This window comes from Oncorhynchus keta, chromosome 6 (genome assembly GCF_023373465.1).
Source record: "Oncorhynchus keta strain PuntledgeMale-10-30-2019 chromosome 6, Oket_V2, whole genome shotgun sequence".
In the NCBI taxonomy this organism is placed as follows: Eukaryota; Metazoa; Chordata; class Actinopteri; order Salmoniformes; family Salmonidae; genus Oncorhynchus; species Oncorhynchus keta.
In genome coordinates this window covers 29,865,089-29,882,661 of record NC_068426.1, presented here as the reverse complement: position 1 = coordinate 29,882,661, position 17,573 = coordinate 29,865,089, and the positions used below count along the sequence as shown (strand labels likewise).

Sequence of the window (17,573 nt, the reverse complement as noted above, 5' to 3'; positions counted from 1 at the left end):
TAAACTCAGCTTTTCACAACATTAAATCCTAGTAAAAAAGTTAGGATCACCACTTTATTTTAAGAATGTGAAATGTCAGAATAATAGTAGAGAAAATGATTTATTTAAGCTATTATTTCTTTCATCACATTCCCAGTGGGTCAGAAGTTTACATACACTCAATTAGTATTTGGTAGCATTGCCTTTCACAAGCTTCCCACAAAAGGTTGGGTTCATTTTGGCCCATTCCTCTTGACAGAACTGGTGTCACTGAGTCAGGTTTGTAGGCCTCCTTGCTTGCAAACACTTTTTCCGTTCCTCCCACAAAATTTCCATAGGATTGAGGTTAGGGCTTTGTGATGTCCACTCCAATACCTTGACTTTGTTGTCCTTAAACCATTTTGCCACAACTTTGGAAGTATTATTGTGGTCATTGTCCATTTGGAAGACCCATTTGCATCCAAGCTTTAACTTCCTGATGTCTTGCTTCAATATATTCACATAATTTTCCTCCCTCATGCTGGTATCTATTGGTATCTATTTTGTGAAGTGCATCAGTCCCTACTGCAGCAAAGCACCCCCACAACATGATGCTGCCACCCCTGTGCTACACGGTTGGGATGGTGTTCTTTGGCTTGCAAGCCTCCCCTTTCTCCTCCAAACATAATGATGGTCATTATGGCCAAACAGTTATATTTTTTGTTTCATCAAACCAGAGGACATTTCTCCAAATACTATGGTCTTTGTCCCCATGTGCAGTTGCAAACAGTAGTCTGGATTTTTTATGACGGTTTTGGAGCAGTGGCTTCTTCCTTGCTGAGCGGCCTTTCATGTTTTGTCGATATAGGACTCGTTTTTACTGTGGATATAGATACTTTTGTACCCGTTTCCTCCAGCATCTTCACAAGGTCCTTTGCTGTTGTTCTGGGATTATGTCAATTAGCCTATCAGAAGCTTCTAATGCCATGACATCATTTTCTGGAATTTTCCAAGCTGTTTATAGGCACAGTCAACTTAGCATATGTTAACTTCTGACCCACTGGAATTGTGATACAGTGAATTATACATGAAATAATCTGTCTGTGAACAATTGTTGGAAAATTTACTAGTGTCGTGCACAAAGTAGATGTCCTAACCGACTTGCCAAAACCAATAGATTGTTAACAAGAAATTTGTGGAGTTTTTGAAAAACAAGTTTTAATGACTCCAACCTATGTGTATGTTAACTTCCGACTTCAGCTGTATATCTAGGTGGCTATAGACTGAACTATTAACCATGTGAATGTGCCTGGCAAGATTATTGTAACCCTGAGTGTTGATGCTTGTTTTTTTTTCTTCTAAATACTACTATCTCCGAAATGGATTCAGACTTTACAGCATCTGATTTAATTATTTATCAAAACCGGAACTGCTTGGATAGCCACTCACAGTAATATGGTACAACACTTTGAAGTGTGTGAGATTGTTCTTGTTCTCTCTAACCTCACTCTTTATTCTCCTGAGCAGACTAACATTCTCTACACTGGCTTTGTATGAAAAGTCTAATAGGTTCTTGTCTTTTCTCTTCCTTTCACTTCTTTCCTTTCCCTGTCTCCCTTCCTTCACTTACGCTCTCTCTCTGGATGCTCTGTCTGCACTAAAGCACGCAGTCCCCATGAACACTCCCAGCCCTTCCCCCACTCCCAACCCCAGTCCCAGTCCCAATTTGTGCCTTATGCAACCCCGCTCGGGTCTGAGGAACCGATAGAGGAGGTCCAAAGGAGCTCCAGCATGCAATACATCAGTAAGTCAGGTTATAATGCATTTATTACACATGGGATACCGTATTACGTCAGGTTATAACACGTATGGCACAAGACTTGCCTGTGTAAGTCAGGCTATAATACATTATAACCAGGGGTTGGAACCAAAGTTATTTTCCTATTGTTTCATTCTAAACAGAACCACTTTTGAATTTTTTTTGTTCCACTGTTCCGACTAGCAAAATAAAGTTCTGAACTTGAAGCGCTGGGCAGCTTGTTAGGTAGATAACAAGCTTGTGTGTGCAGAGTTAAAAACACGTCTTACCTTTTTGTAGTTATTAAATCCAATGTGAAATATAATAACTATGCCTATAGTGTCCTTAAAAAAAAGTGAATTAATAAAAAATCTCATCTAAATCAAGTTTGTAACGTCAGTACAGTAGCCATTCTTCAGATGTGGGGATGGGCAGGTAGCTTAAACACACACAGGCAAAGATTATCAGCTTGCTGGCAACCACTGGAATAAGTTTGGATTTACAGAGTGAGGGCTTTGCATAGGCACTTTTGTTGCGTTTTGTTGTGGGACTAGGAAAAAATGCCTGTAACGTAAAATGAATATTATTAACTGGTTTCCATACTTTTAAAATAACGGTTCTGTTCCGGAACAGTATGGATAACTTTCGTTCCAGGTTCCGGTTCTGTTCCTTACAAAATGTCATTATTTTCCGGTTTTCAGTTCTGTTCCCTGAACCGATTTCAACCCCTGATTATAACATTATAGTGCATTATAACATACCCTTGTGTGGGATACTTTTGTAAGTCGGGTTACAAAAAAATACAACACTCTAAAACATGAACATTTTTCAGTAAGTCAGGTTGTAATGCATTACAACACCCTAGTGTGGGATACCTGCGTAAGTCAGGTTATACTAGTCATATAACATTAGTCTATAACAGGTCATAACACATACCTTGACAATAGTCTATGTGCTAATTTGCGATCCAAACTCATATTGCTGATATTAGTATTGATGACTGAAAACAATACTCTCATGGGAAATCACAATCAGTCCACCATTTTTGGAGGATTTTTTATACGACTGCATCAAACAGCATCCTAGTCGGTCTGTCATGCCCAGAGAACTAGTAAACAACCAACTAGCTAATGTAGACCCTACTTGACTATTGAACAACTTTGTCAGGTTAACAGAACTGCAATGCAAAGCCAGCCTTCTCACTGAGTCTGGGTATCTCTCCCACTCGCCCACCAACCCCACCATAGACTACAAACAAGACTGAGTGTCCGTGCCTTCTCTCTGCTTTGCCGTGTCAGTGAGTGACCAGTTGGCATCAGATCAGAGACGAACAGGGCACGGCAGTGGGAGATTTCAGTCAGAAGATCTGATCCACTGCAGCTGGCATCGGCCCTAAAGCTTAACTAAGCCCTGGCAGCCTTCCCGATTTTTATATTAGGCCTTCTGAAGTTTCTGTTCCTATTTTCTTCTGTTTCTCTTCATCTCCTTCTCTGAGATCAGTCTAATCTAACTGGGCCTTTGTCTTTTCTGTGACTTGTGCTTTACCTTTCATCTCAGTGACTTTGTTGGACCCCAGGGTTGTGTTCATTAGGCACCAAACAGAAGAAAACTGCCTGAAACAGGGAGGGACTACCTGGTCCAATAAGAAACACTCATCTCCACTTCAGAAAGCTATAAAAAACATTTGACTGTTTTGGGCCCTAATGAACACAGCGACCCCTCTCAGTCCTGGTCTTTGAACTCTGACCTCTGACCCCACAGGTAGCCCAGCCACAACCCATCGGAACCTGACCTCTAACAGCCTCAATGACTTCTCTGACCAACCAGATCGAGACCAGGTGAGGATATATTTGTGTGTGTGCGCGCGTCTGTTTGGGCACTCTAAATTTCAACTCCTGCTCTAACACTATGCAGGGTCAAAGATTGGGCACAGCGTGTGTGGTTGTATGTGATGGAGTGTGTTCCTAGGGGTGTGTGGCCTTGCTCGACTGATAAAGCCGATGAACCCTGACACTCTCTCTTAAGTGTTTAGTGCCAATGTTGCTACTCCTCCTGAAGCCTGCTGAAACCAGTACACAGACACAGTAACTAACTCCGGGAATTACACTGACAACAGTAGCTCATTTGTCAAATTGCTCTGGCTTTTGATTAAAAACCAAGGCCTTGCTTAGTTGATCATCTCCTCACCCGAGGTCTCTGGATGTTTAGTTTTTTAAAAACATTTCACTGGGACTCGGTAGTACGTCCAGTGTCCCACTTAGGCCTTCATTTGAATTTAGCGGCATATTGACCTAAAGGGAAGGGATGGTATGCATTCACCTGGCCTGTTATTCTGTATATGCACAGAGGTGAATATTTTCTTCTGTTGCTACTGTGTTACATTCTCATTACATATCATTATAGAGACTTGTTCAAGTGTATAACCAATGAACAGAAAGGACTTCATTATGTGTCCTTTCTCAGACTGCTTGTGAGTTAGTGAGTCACAGTGATAAAAACGCTTTAATCTGTTTCTATAGACGCGACGAGCTGCAATGTTGCCACATAAATCAGCATGCAATGCCAATGTGCCGGGGACGGGTTGTACTGTGCGGCCCCATTTAATTCATGGAACTATGTACAATTTTGGAGCATGTGAAATGTCCATTGTTACAGTACCTTTGCTGCTCTTCTCATTCTACTCTGATAAGGACAGTCGTTTCAAGCACCGTGTCTTTTGAATGGATGTGGGTCAAGGCTAGGATTTCATTGCTTTCTTTCTCTTTTTCCGTCTCCATCTTTGTTTCTCATGCTCTCTCTTTCGCTCTCTCCTCCTGCTCTTTGTTCAACTCTCTCTCTCTCCCCTTTCTCTTTATCTCTTGTCCCCCCCTCTCTCTCTTAATCTCCCTTTCTCTTCCCCCCTCACCATCTGTAGCTGAGGAATAAGTTTATGAAGAAGCTTCCTCGTGATGCCGAGGCATCTAACGTCCTGGTCGGAGAGGTGGACTTCCTGGACACGCCCTTCGTGGCGTTCGTCCGTCTGCAGCAGGCTGTCATGTTGGGAGCTCTGACAGAGGTCCCCGTCCCTACCAGGTAACCTCATGACACCAACTACAACCACAATCACAATCACACCAGAACTAAACAAACCCACCAAATATACCACATATCTCATAGCCTGTAGAGCAGGCCTGGGCAATTCCAGTCCTCGGGGCCTGATTGGTGTCATACTTTTGCCCCAGCTAACACACCTGACTCCAATAATCGAATAATCATGATCTTCAGTTAAAAATGTAATTTGTTTAAATCAGGGGTGTTGGGGCAAAGGTGTGACACCAATCAGGCCGCCCACGAAGACTAGAATTGCCCAGGCCTGCTGTAGAGGATGATTGGTACTGTATTTATAGAGTTCAACCACTAGTGACCAGTGTTTCACCCAATTTTGGCTTTTTGTTAACTGTCTATTTCTGAATAACTGTCTACTTTTTTCTCCGTTTCCTTTCAGGTTTTTATTCGTGCTGCTGGGGCCCAAAGGAAAAGCCAATTCTTATCATGAGATCGGACGCGCTATCGCCACCCTCATGTCCGATGAGGTACGTGACCACTGTGTCCAGCCCGCTTATATTGTATATTTACCAAGGAGTTGATACCGTCCAGTCTTCCTGGAGTTCAAGGGACTTGGTCCGTGTGAATGTATATTTTGTTTGTTAATCTGAGTGTGAGTCTATTGCTGCGCTGCTATGTTTCCCCTATGTTTAGTGAATGTCTGGCCAGCTGTAGTATTAAGAGATTAACATAGGCAGAAAGAAGACTCCAGGCCACATATAGCACCCAGGTGGCATATGGCTCAACACGGTGTAGTCTAGGAAACTAAGATGTCATGTCTTACACAAGGCTTTCTGGATCCTACAGTTGTAATTATGAAATTGGCAAGGCTTAAAAGGTTGATCTGGGATTGAAGTCATAGTACGGTTAGAGTTGATTTTAGCCTTGTACTTCCACATTTATTTATTTTTTATTTCACCAGGTAGGCCAGTTGAGAATAAGTTTTCATTTACAACTGCAACCTGGCCAAGATAAAGCAAAGCAGTGCGACAAAAACAGAGTTACACATGGGATAAGTAAAAGTACAGTCAATAACACAATTGAAAAATCTATATACAGTGTGTGCAAATGGAGTAAGGAGGTAAAGCAATAAATAGGCCAATAGTAGCGAAGTAATTACAATTTAGCAAATAAACACTGGAGTGATAGATGTGCAGATGATGATGTGACAGAAGAAATATTGCTGTGCAAAAGAGCAAAAAAAGTAAATAAAAACAATATGAGGATGAGGTAGGTAATTGGATGGGCTATTTACAGATGGGCTGTGTACAGCTGCAGCGATCGGTAAGCTGCTCAGATAGCTGATGCTTAAAGTTAGTGAGGGAGATTTAAGTCTCCAACTTCAGAGATTTTTGCAATTCGTTCCAGTCATTGGCAGCAGAGAACTGGAAGGAAAGGTGGCCAAAGGAGGTGTTGGCTTTAGGGATGACCGGTGAGATATACCTGCTGGAGTGCGTGCTACGGGTCAGTGTTGTTATGGTGACCAGTGAGCTGAGATAAGGCGGAGCTTTACCAAGCAAAGATGAGTCGTAGAACGAATATGTAGCGAGGGCCAGCCGACGTGAGCATACAGGTCGCAGTGGTGGGTGGTATATGGAATTGATCTTGCGAGATTACATACGGTCAGGTCCATAATTATAAAAAAAAATATTTATTTAACCTTTATTTAACTATAAACAGTCAGGTCCATAATTATTGGCACCCTTGATAAAGATGAGCAAAAAATATGGTATAAAATAAATAATACAATACTGTGCTGTATTGTATGATTATTTTTTTGCAAATGTTTTGCTCATCTTTATCAAGGATGCCAATAATTATGGACCTGACTGTTTATAGTTAAATAAAGGTTAAATAAATATTTTTTAAATAATTTATTATCCGTGTAGCAAATCATATATGTAAGCTTGTGAGATCAGTGTGGTAGTACGAGGCAAGGTTGACCCTCATGCCTATTGACAAGACATTATGACAAGACAATCGTAAAAAGGAGCAGCCGCGTACTGTACGACAGCTGTATCGTTTAGTGTTATTGCAGGGAAATGCCACATTCTCTGACTATTGTCTCCCAGCCTCATAGTAGGATATAAGGTGTTATAAAGACCAGCACTGCTCCTGCTTTAGAGTTTCTATGATTGTAATCTCTCATGATTGTCACCATATTCTTTTCCTGTGTTGGTGGATATCTGAGTTCTTATTTTACACTCCTCCTAACCTCTCCTGCACTGCCCACACTGACCCACAAAATGTTTACAAACACTCCTCTCCCTCCGATTACCCATATTGCACCGGACTCTCATATTCCCCACACCCCCTTTTTTTCCCAGGATTTCCTCAAGTTACAGTTGAACTAAAACCTCAGCTTCCCTGTGAACGCTCAGTCCCATAGAGATCTTTATCTGACTGTGGCTCTGATGCTGCTTTTTGACTAACACCAGTGTTTCACTTAATGTATACTGTACCAGGGAAATTATACTAGGGGAGTTGTGTTTGCCTAGCTAGGGCTGACAGTGAGGACTTGTGAAGAGCAGAATCGACAACTCCCACATAATCAAAACAGTTTCTTTCTGAGAAGCTGTTAAAGCTCTAAAGTACCAGTGGCCCGGCTTTGGCCCCAAGTGAGAGCTGGTCCGTCGGAGCCATGGCCCAGTGAGACACGGGTGCCGGCCCATGTAGATGGAAAAGGCTGAGCCTTTTGGGTTAAACACCTGGTTAAATCCTGTATGAAGTGATCTGCCCTGGCCTGGCCTGAGTCGCTCAATACTCTGTGCCTGAGATTTACAGAGATACTCTCAGTGCAATAAAAGCTCCTGATGGTCCTCTGTAGCTCAGTTGGTAGAGCATGGAGCTTGCAACGCCAGAATAGTAAGTTCGCAACCCTGTACGTAAAATGCATGCATGCATGACTGTAAGTTGCTTTGGATAAAAGTGTCTGCTAATTGGCATATATGTATACTATTATTAAGAGATTATGGCTTAAATAGATTGGATACGGTAAGTCTTTACATAGAAATAGATGATAATGATTAGGATCCAATTACTCAGGTCACAATATGAGGAAGAGACAAGTGTGAAATAAGAAATGCTTGGTTGTGTGCCACTGTTGATGTTAATATGATTCCTCATCGGTTGTGTTGTGGTCAGGTGTTCCATGACATTGCCTACAAGGCCAAGGACAGACAGGACCTGCTGGCGGGCATCGAGGAGTTCCTGGATGAGGTCATTGTCCTACCCCCAGGGGAGTGGGACCCTGACATCAGGATAGAACCCCCCAAATCCCTGCCCTCGTCTGACAAGAGGTACAGCCTTGTCACACACACCTCTGGTCCTAGAAGGGTTAAACAATTCTGTAAATGTTCCTAGTTCCAGGAAATTACTTAAATTGCGCATGTCTTTTTAAAATTGACCCAGACTATTCCCTCTCTTTCCTCCAAACAATCAGATGTGTGTCGGAGAGTGATGTCTGTGGGTTAACCTACTGTGTCTGTCTGTATAGGAAGAACCAGTATAATGCTGGGGGTGGAGGGGATGGGCCCCAGATGAATGGGGACACACCGGGACATGACGGGGGTCAGGGAGGAGGGGGACATGGACATGTCGGAGAAGAGCTCATGAACACTGGGAGGTAAGGATGACACTGCTCATTACTACTAGCCTAAACCATATGATATGGTGTAGTCTTGAATAACAGAGCAGTCTTCAACTGTCAATACAGAGCTGTCTTCAACTGCCAATACCAACATGTACATTGATAGAATGTCACTCAGCAAGGGCCTCAACTCTCCCTGAAATCAGAATGCAAAACTATTTACTTTTACACTGTAAATCCATGCATGTTTACTAAGGGATTCCAGGAAATTACACCTCATGTGTGTGGCCAAAGCAAGACACTATTTACCATTGCCTTTTAGTTACGTTTTGTGCCAGACACTGATTTGTGATGAGACCGCATCTTTAGTTATCTCGTAAACCAGACAGATTCAGTAGCTACGCTGACCAAAACAGAATGGGGATCGTAGCGATCCGTCTCCTTTTACGAGGCTACGTCTTTAAATCATTTGCCAATAACAAAGAGTTTGTGGCATAAATGTAACATTTTACTGTCACATTTTCATTGTTAAGGTTTTGCGGCGGCCTAATTCTGGACATCAAGCGGAAGCTGCCTTTTTTCGCCAGTGATTTCTACGACGCCATTCACATCCAGTCGCTGTCCGCCATCTTATTCATCTACCTGGGCACTGTAACCAATGCAATCACCTTCGGAGGGTTGCTAGGAGACGCTACAGAAAACATGCAGGTGAGCCCCACCTGTTTATTTCTTTGTGAAACAGAATCAGTTGAAATATTTATTATATATATTTTTTGCATAGGCATAACTGGATTTAAGCATTGGCAAATACTATATTAATAATTCGTAATGAGGGACAGGATATTGACCTGTGACCTCAACAGGGCCCTAGTTGTAGCATATAACTGGGACTCCTTGTCATAGTACCGTCATGGCAAATGCTCAACTTCTAAATCTAAATTGCTTTACATCTCCTTATAGCTCATCTTGTAATGTAGGCTATAGTATAATTAACCTGACCTGGGACACAGCGCCCCACCCTACTTGTGCAGTTGCCACTAACTGTGTGTTAAGGGCATATGCCAAGACAGGTGTGTGTATATTGCTGGCTAGCATGATCTGGTTTACTGTAGATATGCAGACAGCTTGTTGACTGTTAGAGTATGAAGTGGGAGAGTTGGGGAGAGTACAACTAAACACACACGCTCACGCACACACACAACCCTCCCCCCCCCACTACCACCACACACACAGCAAGCTGTATCAGTCGTAGCTGAGTAAACCATAACTCCATATACTGAACATCTCAATGGAGTTGAGTTGCAACATCTCAATGGAGTTCACTGAGTTGAGTTTTGGCGGAGTGCATCGCCGACTAAATCGATATATCGGTATCTGTCGATACTTGTTAAAATGTAAAAAAAAATTACGCATACCTTGTACCTATGTTTGGACTGTATAGCTATGTTGTTTGCTTTGGGTGCTGCAGTTTTGGATAGAAAATAGCATTTTATACAACCTCCGCCAAGGAATCTGTTTGTAAGCAGCCCCTTTATTGCACGGCAGATTTTTTTGCTTTAGCAGGGGATATATAGAATACAATTTTTTTTAAATAAAAAAACTACGGATCGCAACTTCTATCGTATACTCCATTGGGAAACAGTGGATTACACGGCCCAATAGAATTAAGTTATTATCAAAAACTACGGATCGCAGAACCCCCCAGAAATAACATAGTTATATAGTACAAACATATGTATGCATTCAAGAATGCACATTTTTGCAAGTATCGACTGATGCCGACTTGATGTAGTCTAAGTGACAACTCAACTCTATTGAGATGTATATGGGGTTGAGTTTACTCAGCTACGTCAGTCGAGGCAGGCATGTGTGAGCCGAGGAGAGCTGGCCTCAGGGGATTTGGCTCCACTAGAAATAACTACAGATCCAGATTACTCAGCTGGCCTCGTCATTGCCCCATCTCCTCCGTCCTCCCCCAACCTCACTCCACTGTGTGGGAGGAGGGGAAGGGAATCCCTCTCCTGACCTCTGACCTTTCCAAGAAGCCATAGCTATCCAAGCATTGGTGCACAGCGTTCCAGGCAGCGTAGCTCTGATCCTGCATCCCATCTGTCCGTTGGCTCCTACCCAGGCCTGGTGATGGTGTGTAAAATACAGCTAGTATAAACACACGATGGCACAATGTGAACTTGAACAGGGCTGTCTGTCCTGATTGACCTGTATAACAGCTCTTTGTATGTCTGGAGTTGTGTGATGGGGGAAATAAAGCAAACGCTGAATCGGCAGATTGATATCATGATGTCGAAAGCTTAAAATCAAAAGAAATTACATTTGTCACATGCTTCATAAACAACAGGTGAAGACTGTGAAACGCTTACCAACAATGTAGAGAGAAAAAAAGATAATTGATATGAAAAATAATAACACGAGGAATAAATACACAATGAGTAACGATAACTTGGCTATACATTTGGAAAGTTTGGAAAGTTTTCAGACCCATTGACTCTTTCCACATTTACTTACTTTACAGCCTTATTCTAAAATGGATGAAATATATATATTTTGCAATCTACACACAATACCCCATAATGACAAAGCGAAAACAGGTTTTTAGATTTTTTTGCAAATTTATTAAAACTAAAAAACGGATACCTTATTTCCATAAGTATTCAGACCCTTTGCTATGAGACTTGAAATTGAGCTCCGGTGCATCCTGTTTCCATGCATCATCAATGGTGACTTTAAAACTGAGCAATCGGGGGAGAAAGGCCTTGGTCCGAGATATGACCAAGAAACCGATGGTCACTCTGACAGAGCTCTAGAGTTCTTCTGTGGAGATGGGAGAACCTTCTAGAAGGACAACCATTTCTGCAGCATTCCACCAATCAGGCCTTAATGATAGTGGCCAGCAGAAGCCACTCCTGAGTTAACCATTTAATACATTTTAGAATAAGGCTATAATGTAACAAAATGTGGAAAAAGTAAAGTCGTCTGAATACTTTCCTAATGCACTGAAATACACAGGATACCAGTACAGAGTCGATGTGCAGGGATACACGGTCATTGCGGTAGATATAGGGATTAAGTGACTAGGCAACAGGAAAGATAATAAATGGTAGTAGCAGCATTGTTTTATTTTTATTCCACCTTTATTTAACCAGGTAGGCTAGTTGAGAACAAGTTCTCATTTATAACTGTGACCTGGCCAAGATAAAGCAAAGCAGTTCGACACATACAACAACACAGAGTTACACATGGAATAAACAACATAAAAAGTCTATACACAGTGTGCAAATGAGGTAGGAAAGGGGAGGTAAGGCAATAAATAGGCCCTAGTGGTGAAATAATTACAATATAGCAATTAAATACTGGAGTGATAGATGTGCAGAAGATGAATGTGCAAGTAGAGATACTGGGCTGAAAAGGAGCAAAATAAAGTAAATAACAGTATGGGGATGAGGTAGTTGGATGGGCTATTTACAGGTGCAGTGATCTGTGAGCTGCTCTGACAGCTGGTGCTTAAAGTTAGTGAGTAAGATATGAGTCCCCAGCTTCAGTGATTTTTGCAGTTAGTTCCAGCCATTGGCAGCAGAGAACTGGAAGAAAAGGCGGCCAACTGAGGAATTGGCTTTGGGGGTGTCCAGTGAAATATACCTGCTGGAGAGCGTTCTAGGGGTGGGTGCTGCTATGGTGACCAGTGAGCTGAGATAAGGCGAGGCTTTACCTAGCAAAGACTTATAGATGACCCAGAGCCAGTGGGTTTGGCGCCGAATATGAAGCGAGGGCCAGCCAACGAGAGCATACAGGTCACAGAGGTGGGTAGGATATGGGGCTTTGGTGACAAAACGGATGGCACTGTGATAGACTGCATCCAATTTGTTGAGTAGAGTGTTGGAGGCTATTTTATAAATGACATTGCCGAAGTCGAGGATCAGTAGGATAGTCAGTTTTACAAGGGTATGTTTGGCAGCATGAGTGAAGGATGCTTTGTTGCGAAATAGGAAGACGATTCTAGATTTCATTTTGGATTGCAGATGCTTAATGTGAGTCTGGAAGTAGAATTTACAGTCTAACCAGACACCTAGGTATTTGTAGTTGCCCACATATTCTAAGTCAAAACCGTCCAGAGTAGTGATGCTGGACGGGCGGGCAGGTGTGGGCAGCGATCGGTTGAAGAGCATGCATTTAGTTTTACTAGCATTTAAGAGCAGTTGGAGGCCATAGAAGGAGAGTTGTATGGCATTGAAGCTCGTCTGGAGGTTAGTTAACACAGTGTCTAAAAAAGGGCCAGAAGTATACAGAATGGTGCCGTCTGCGTAGAGGTGGATCAGAGAATCACCAATAGCAAGAGCGAAATCATTGATGTATACAGAGAAGAGTCGGCCTGAGAATGGAACCCTGTGGCACCCTCTTATAGAGACTGCCAGAGGTCCGGACAACAGGCCTTCTGATTTGACACACTGAACTCTATCTGAGAAGTAGTTGGTGAGCCAGGCGAGGCAGTCAGTTTGAGAAACCAAGGCTGTTGAGTCTGCCGATAAGAATGTGGTGATTGACAGAGTCGAAAGCCTTGGCCAGGTCGATGAATACAGCTGCACAGTATTGTCTCTTATGTGATGAGTCAAAAGAGTTAGTGCAAAAGGGTCAATGCAGATATTCCAGGTAACTGTTGGTTAACTATTTAACTAACTATTTAGCAGTCTTATGGCTTGGAGGTAGATGTTCAGGGTCCTGTTGGTTCCAAACTTGGTGCATTGGTACCGCTTTCCGTGTGGTAGCAGAGAGTGGTAACAGTCTATGATTTGGATGGCTGGAGTATTTGACAATTTGTAGGGCCTTCCTCTGACACTGCCTGGTACAGAGGTCCTGGATTGCAGGGAACTCTGCACTAGTGATGTACTGGGCTGTACACACTACCCTCTGTAGTGTCTTGCGGTCGCATGCCAAGCAGTTGTCATGCCAGGAGTTGATGCAGCTATTCAAGATGCTCTCATTGGTGTAACTGTTGAACCTTTTGAGGGTCTGAGGGCCCATGCCAAATCTTTTCAGCATCCTGAGTGGAAGGGGCATTGTTTTGCCTTCTTCACAACAGTGTTGGTGTGTGTGGACAATGATAAATCTTTAGTGATGTGGTCACAGAGGAACTTGAAACTCTCAACCCATTCCACTACAGCCCCTTTGATGCAGATGGAGATGTGCTCGGCTCTCCTTTTCCTGTAGTCCACAATCAGCTCAATTGTCATCGCTGTAGGCGATTATAAGTTGTTTCATTGTCGTTGGTTATCAGGCCAACCACCGTCGTGCCGTCAGCAAACTTAATGATGGTGTTGAATCATGCGGCCATGCAGTCGTAGGTGAACAGAGAGTACAGGAGGGAACTAAGTATGCACCCCTGCGGGGCCCCCGTCCTGGGGGTTAGCGTGGTGGATGTGTTATTGCCTACCCTCAACATCTGGGGGCAGCCCGTCAGGAAGTCCAGGATTCAGATGTGGAGGGAGGTGTTCAGTCTCAGGGTCCTGAGCTTAGTGATTAGCTTGGAGGGGACTACAGTGCCTTCAGAAACTATTCACACCCCTGATCTTCTTCCACATTTTGTTGTGTTACAGCTGAATTAAACATTTATTAAATTGAGATTTTTTTTTGTCACTGGCCTACACACAGTACCCCATAATGTCAAAGTGGAATTATATTTTAAGCAATGTTTACAAATTAATTAAAAAGGAAAAGCTGAAATGTTTTGTGTCAAAAAGTATTTGTTATTGCAAACCTAAATGAGTTCAGGAGTAAAAATGTGCTTTAACAAGTCGCATAATATGGATGGATCATCAAAAGTGTGGTTATTCTGCAAAACTAACCTAATTGGCAAAGTGAAAATTTGAAAGCCAGTAAAGAATAACAATATTCCAAACATGCATCTTGTTTGCAACAAGTCACTAAAGTAATACTGCAAAAAATGTGGCAAAGCAATTAACTTTTTGTCCTAAATACAATACAATACATTACTGAGTCCCACTCGTCATATTGTCAAGCATAGTGGTGGCTGCATCATGTTATGGGTATTCTCGTAATCGTCAAGGACTGGGGAGTTTTTCACAATAAAAAAGAAAAGGAATGGAGCTAAGCACAGGAAAAATCCTTCAGAAAATCCTGGTTCAAACAGCATTCCCCTGGGAGACTGGGAGTTGAATTCACCTTTCAGCTGGACAATAACCTAAGACACAAGGTCACATCTACACTGGAGTTGCTTACCAAGAAGACAGTGAAAGTTCCTGAGTGGACGTGTTACAGTTTTGACTTAAATCTACTTGAAAATCTATGCCAAGACCTGAAAATGGTTGTCTAGCAATGACCAACAACCAATTTGACAGAGCTTGAAGAATTGAAAAAAATATATTGGATAAATGTTACACAATTCAGGTGTGGAAAGCTCTTAGAGACCCAGAAATACCACAGCTGTAATCACTGCCAAAGGTGCTTTTACAAAGTAAAATAGTTCTGTTTTTCATTTCCAATAAATTAGCTAAAAAAAATCTAAAACATGCTTTAACTTTGTCAATATGGGGTATTGTGTGTAGATGCTTGAGAAAAATAACAACTATTTTATCAATTTTGAATCCAGGCTGAAACACAGCTAAATGTGGAATCAGTCAAGGAATGTGAATACTTTCTGAAGGCACTGTATGGTGTTGAATGCTGAGCTACAGTAAATGAGCAGCATTTTCATGTAGGCGTTCCTCTTGTCCAGGTCGGAGAGGGCAGTGTGGAGTGCAATATAGATGTGAATTTGAATTGGTACAGGGTGTCTGGGATAATGGTGTTGATGTGAGCCATGACCAACCTTTCAAAGCATTTCATGGCTACAGATTACCTTGGCGTTCTTGGACACAAGGACTATGGGGGTCTGCTTGATACATGTAGGCATTATAGACTGGGTCAGGGAGAGGTTGAAAATGTCAGTGAAAACACTTGCCTGCTCTGAGTATGTGTCCTGGTAATTTGTCTGACCTCACAGCCTTGTGAATTTGAACCTGTTTAAAGTTCTTACTTACATTTGTTGCGGAGAGCGAGATCATACAGTCGTCCAGAACAGCTGGTGCGCTCATGTATGGTTCAGTGTTGCTTGCCTCAAAGTAGACGGAATTTAGCTCATCTGGTAGGCTCGTGTCACTGGGCAGCTCACGGCTGGGTTTCCCTTTATAATCTGTGATAGTTTGCAAGCCATGCCACATTGGAGTGTCACCTCCGGCAAAGTAGAATTCGATCTTAGTCCTGTATTGACATTTTGACTCTTTGATGGCATGTCGGAGATCATCCCGGGATTTCTAGATTAGTGTCCCGCTCCTTGAAAGCTGCAGCTCTAGCCTTTAACTCCGTGTCGATGTTTGCCTGTAATCCATGGCTTCTGGTTTGGATATGTATGTACTGTCACTGTGGGGACGACATTGTCGATGCACTAATTAATGAAGCTGGTGACTGATGTGGTAAATGTTATCGGATGAATCCCAGAACATATTCCAGTCCGTGCTAGCAAAACAGTCCTGTAGCTTCATTGGACCACTACCCTATTGAGCATGTAACTGGTACTTCCCATTTGAGTTTTTGCTTGTCAGCAGGAATCAGGAGGATAGAATTATGGTCAGATTTGCCAAATGGAGGACGAGGGAGAGCTTTGTATGTGTTTCTTTGTGTGGAGTTAAGGTGATCTAGAGTTGTTTTCCCTTATTGTTACACAGGTGACATGCTGGTAAAAATGAGGTTAGACTTTTCCCTGCATTAAAATCACCAGGCACTAGGAGCGCCCACCTCTGGATGTGCATTATCTTGCTTGCTTATGGCCCTATACAGCTCATCCTGAATTTAATTTAGCTGCTCTATCGATCTCTCCATGCGTCAGTCTGAACCACCTATCCTAGAAGTCGTTTGGGCTGATGTCCCAATTACATGATTCAGGATCTGTGTAGGCCGGCTCTGGTCCCAGAAACCAAATGGGTTGAGCCAATCAGAACGTTTTGAATGTGTTCACATTTGAGAAGTCGTCAGGGAGGAAGCAAATCCAGGCTCATTGTAGAGAAGAAGCAGTGAGAGTGGCTTTTGGCCGGAGCGATGCGGATGGGTAACCAGGCAAGCCAAGTGTGACCAGAGCTTTTCTCTCTTGTTTTTTTTGGTAGGGTACGAGAACAGTAGTTTAGAACCAAACCCTGCCTTCGGCCCTCTACCAATCACTCTCCTGTCCAGTCCCACTCGGTTTAAACATATCTAACAGTGGTTTGGATTTTGCCACTCTCGCTGTTTACTCTGTGTTCTTGACCTAGGACCTTTAACTAACTCCACCCAGAGACTAATCGTTCTCTGGATTTGGGACAAACGTCTCCATCTGCCTCTTTTTTTCTATCTCTGTCTGTTTGTGTGTTTCTTTGACTCACCAGACCCTCTGTGTCCCTCTCTCCTGTCCTCAAGGGTGTGTTGGAAAGTTTCCTGGGCACGGCAGTGACAGGGGTCATATTCTGTCTGCTGGCTGGCCAGCCTCTCACCATCCTCAGCAGCACCGGTCCTGTACTGGTGTTTGAAAGGCTCCTCTTCAACTTCAGCAAGTAAGTGTCACCCTCTATTTTTCTTGCATTATGAGTACCACAGATATTGATACTCCGTCGGGGAGGCTTTCAAGAGTAGGTTCCTCCAGGTTGTTAACGCTGTGGCTCCCATTAGGCAAGTTAGAGTAAAGCAGAGAGCCAACCCTTCGTTTAATCATGAAATCCTTGAAGCCATTGAATGAAGGAACAATGCCTTCCTTTTATATAAAGGGCTCAGGAATGAGGCTCAGAAGATTGTGGGAGCCAAGAGGGGGTACTATACTGACTACATTGCAGAGAACAAAAATAACCCCAAAAATCTGTCAAAATCATTAAAGTAATTAAGATATAGTAACTCTGCGACAAACAAATCCACTAGACTGGGAACTAATGAATTCAACTCATATTTTACCTCAGTAAGTAAGTTGGCAACTTACCCACCACCAGTCGTTTGTTTCTCTCTCTCATATTTAAATGACCTCCTATGACTGGGGAAATATGTCTGAGAGAATTCAATAGAAGTAAAACAAATTAGCAACAATAATGGCCCTAGGGATGTCTGTCTTTGCTCCAG

At 42.7% G+C, this 17,573-nt stretch overlaps 1 protein-coding gene across 1 annotated transcript in view; it reads left to right on the top strand.

Moving 5' to 3' along the window:
- The window catches only part of LOC118385370 (electrogenic sodium bicarbonate cotransporter 1-like), a 67,569-nt gene that overhangs the window by 31,628 nt on the left and 18,368 nt on the right, over nt 1–17,573 (top strand). Inside the window, exons 7-13 of the mRNA XM_035772463.2 lie at nt 3,518–3,594; nt 4,671–4,828; nt 5,241–5,328; nt 7,985–8,139; nt 8,337–8,465; nt 8,963–9,137; nt 16,887–17,020. Coding sequence (XP_035628356.1) covers nt 3,518–3,594; nt 4,671–4,828; nt 5,241–5,328; nt 7,985–8,139; nt 8,337–8,465; nt 8,963–9,137; nt 16,887–17,020 — 916 coding nt within the window. The remainder of the gene's footprint in view (nt 1–3,517; nt 3,595–4,670; nt 4,829–5,240; nt 5,329–7,984; nt 8,140–8,336; nt 8,466–8,962; nt 9,138–16,886; nt 17,021–17,573) is intronic.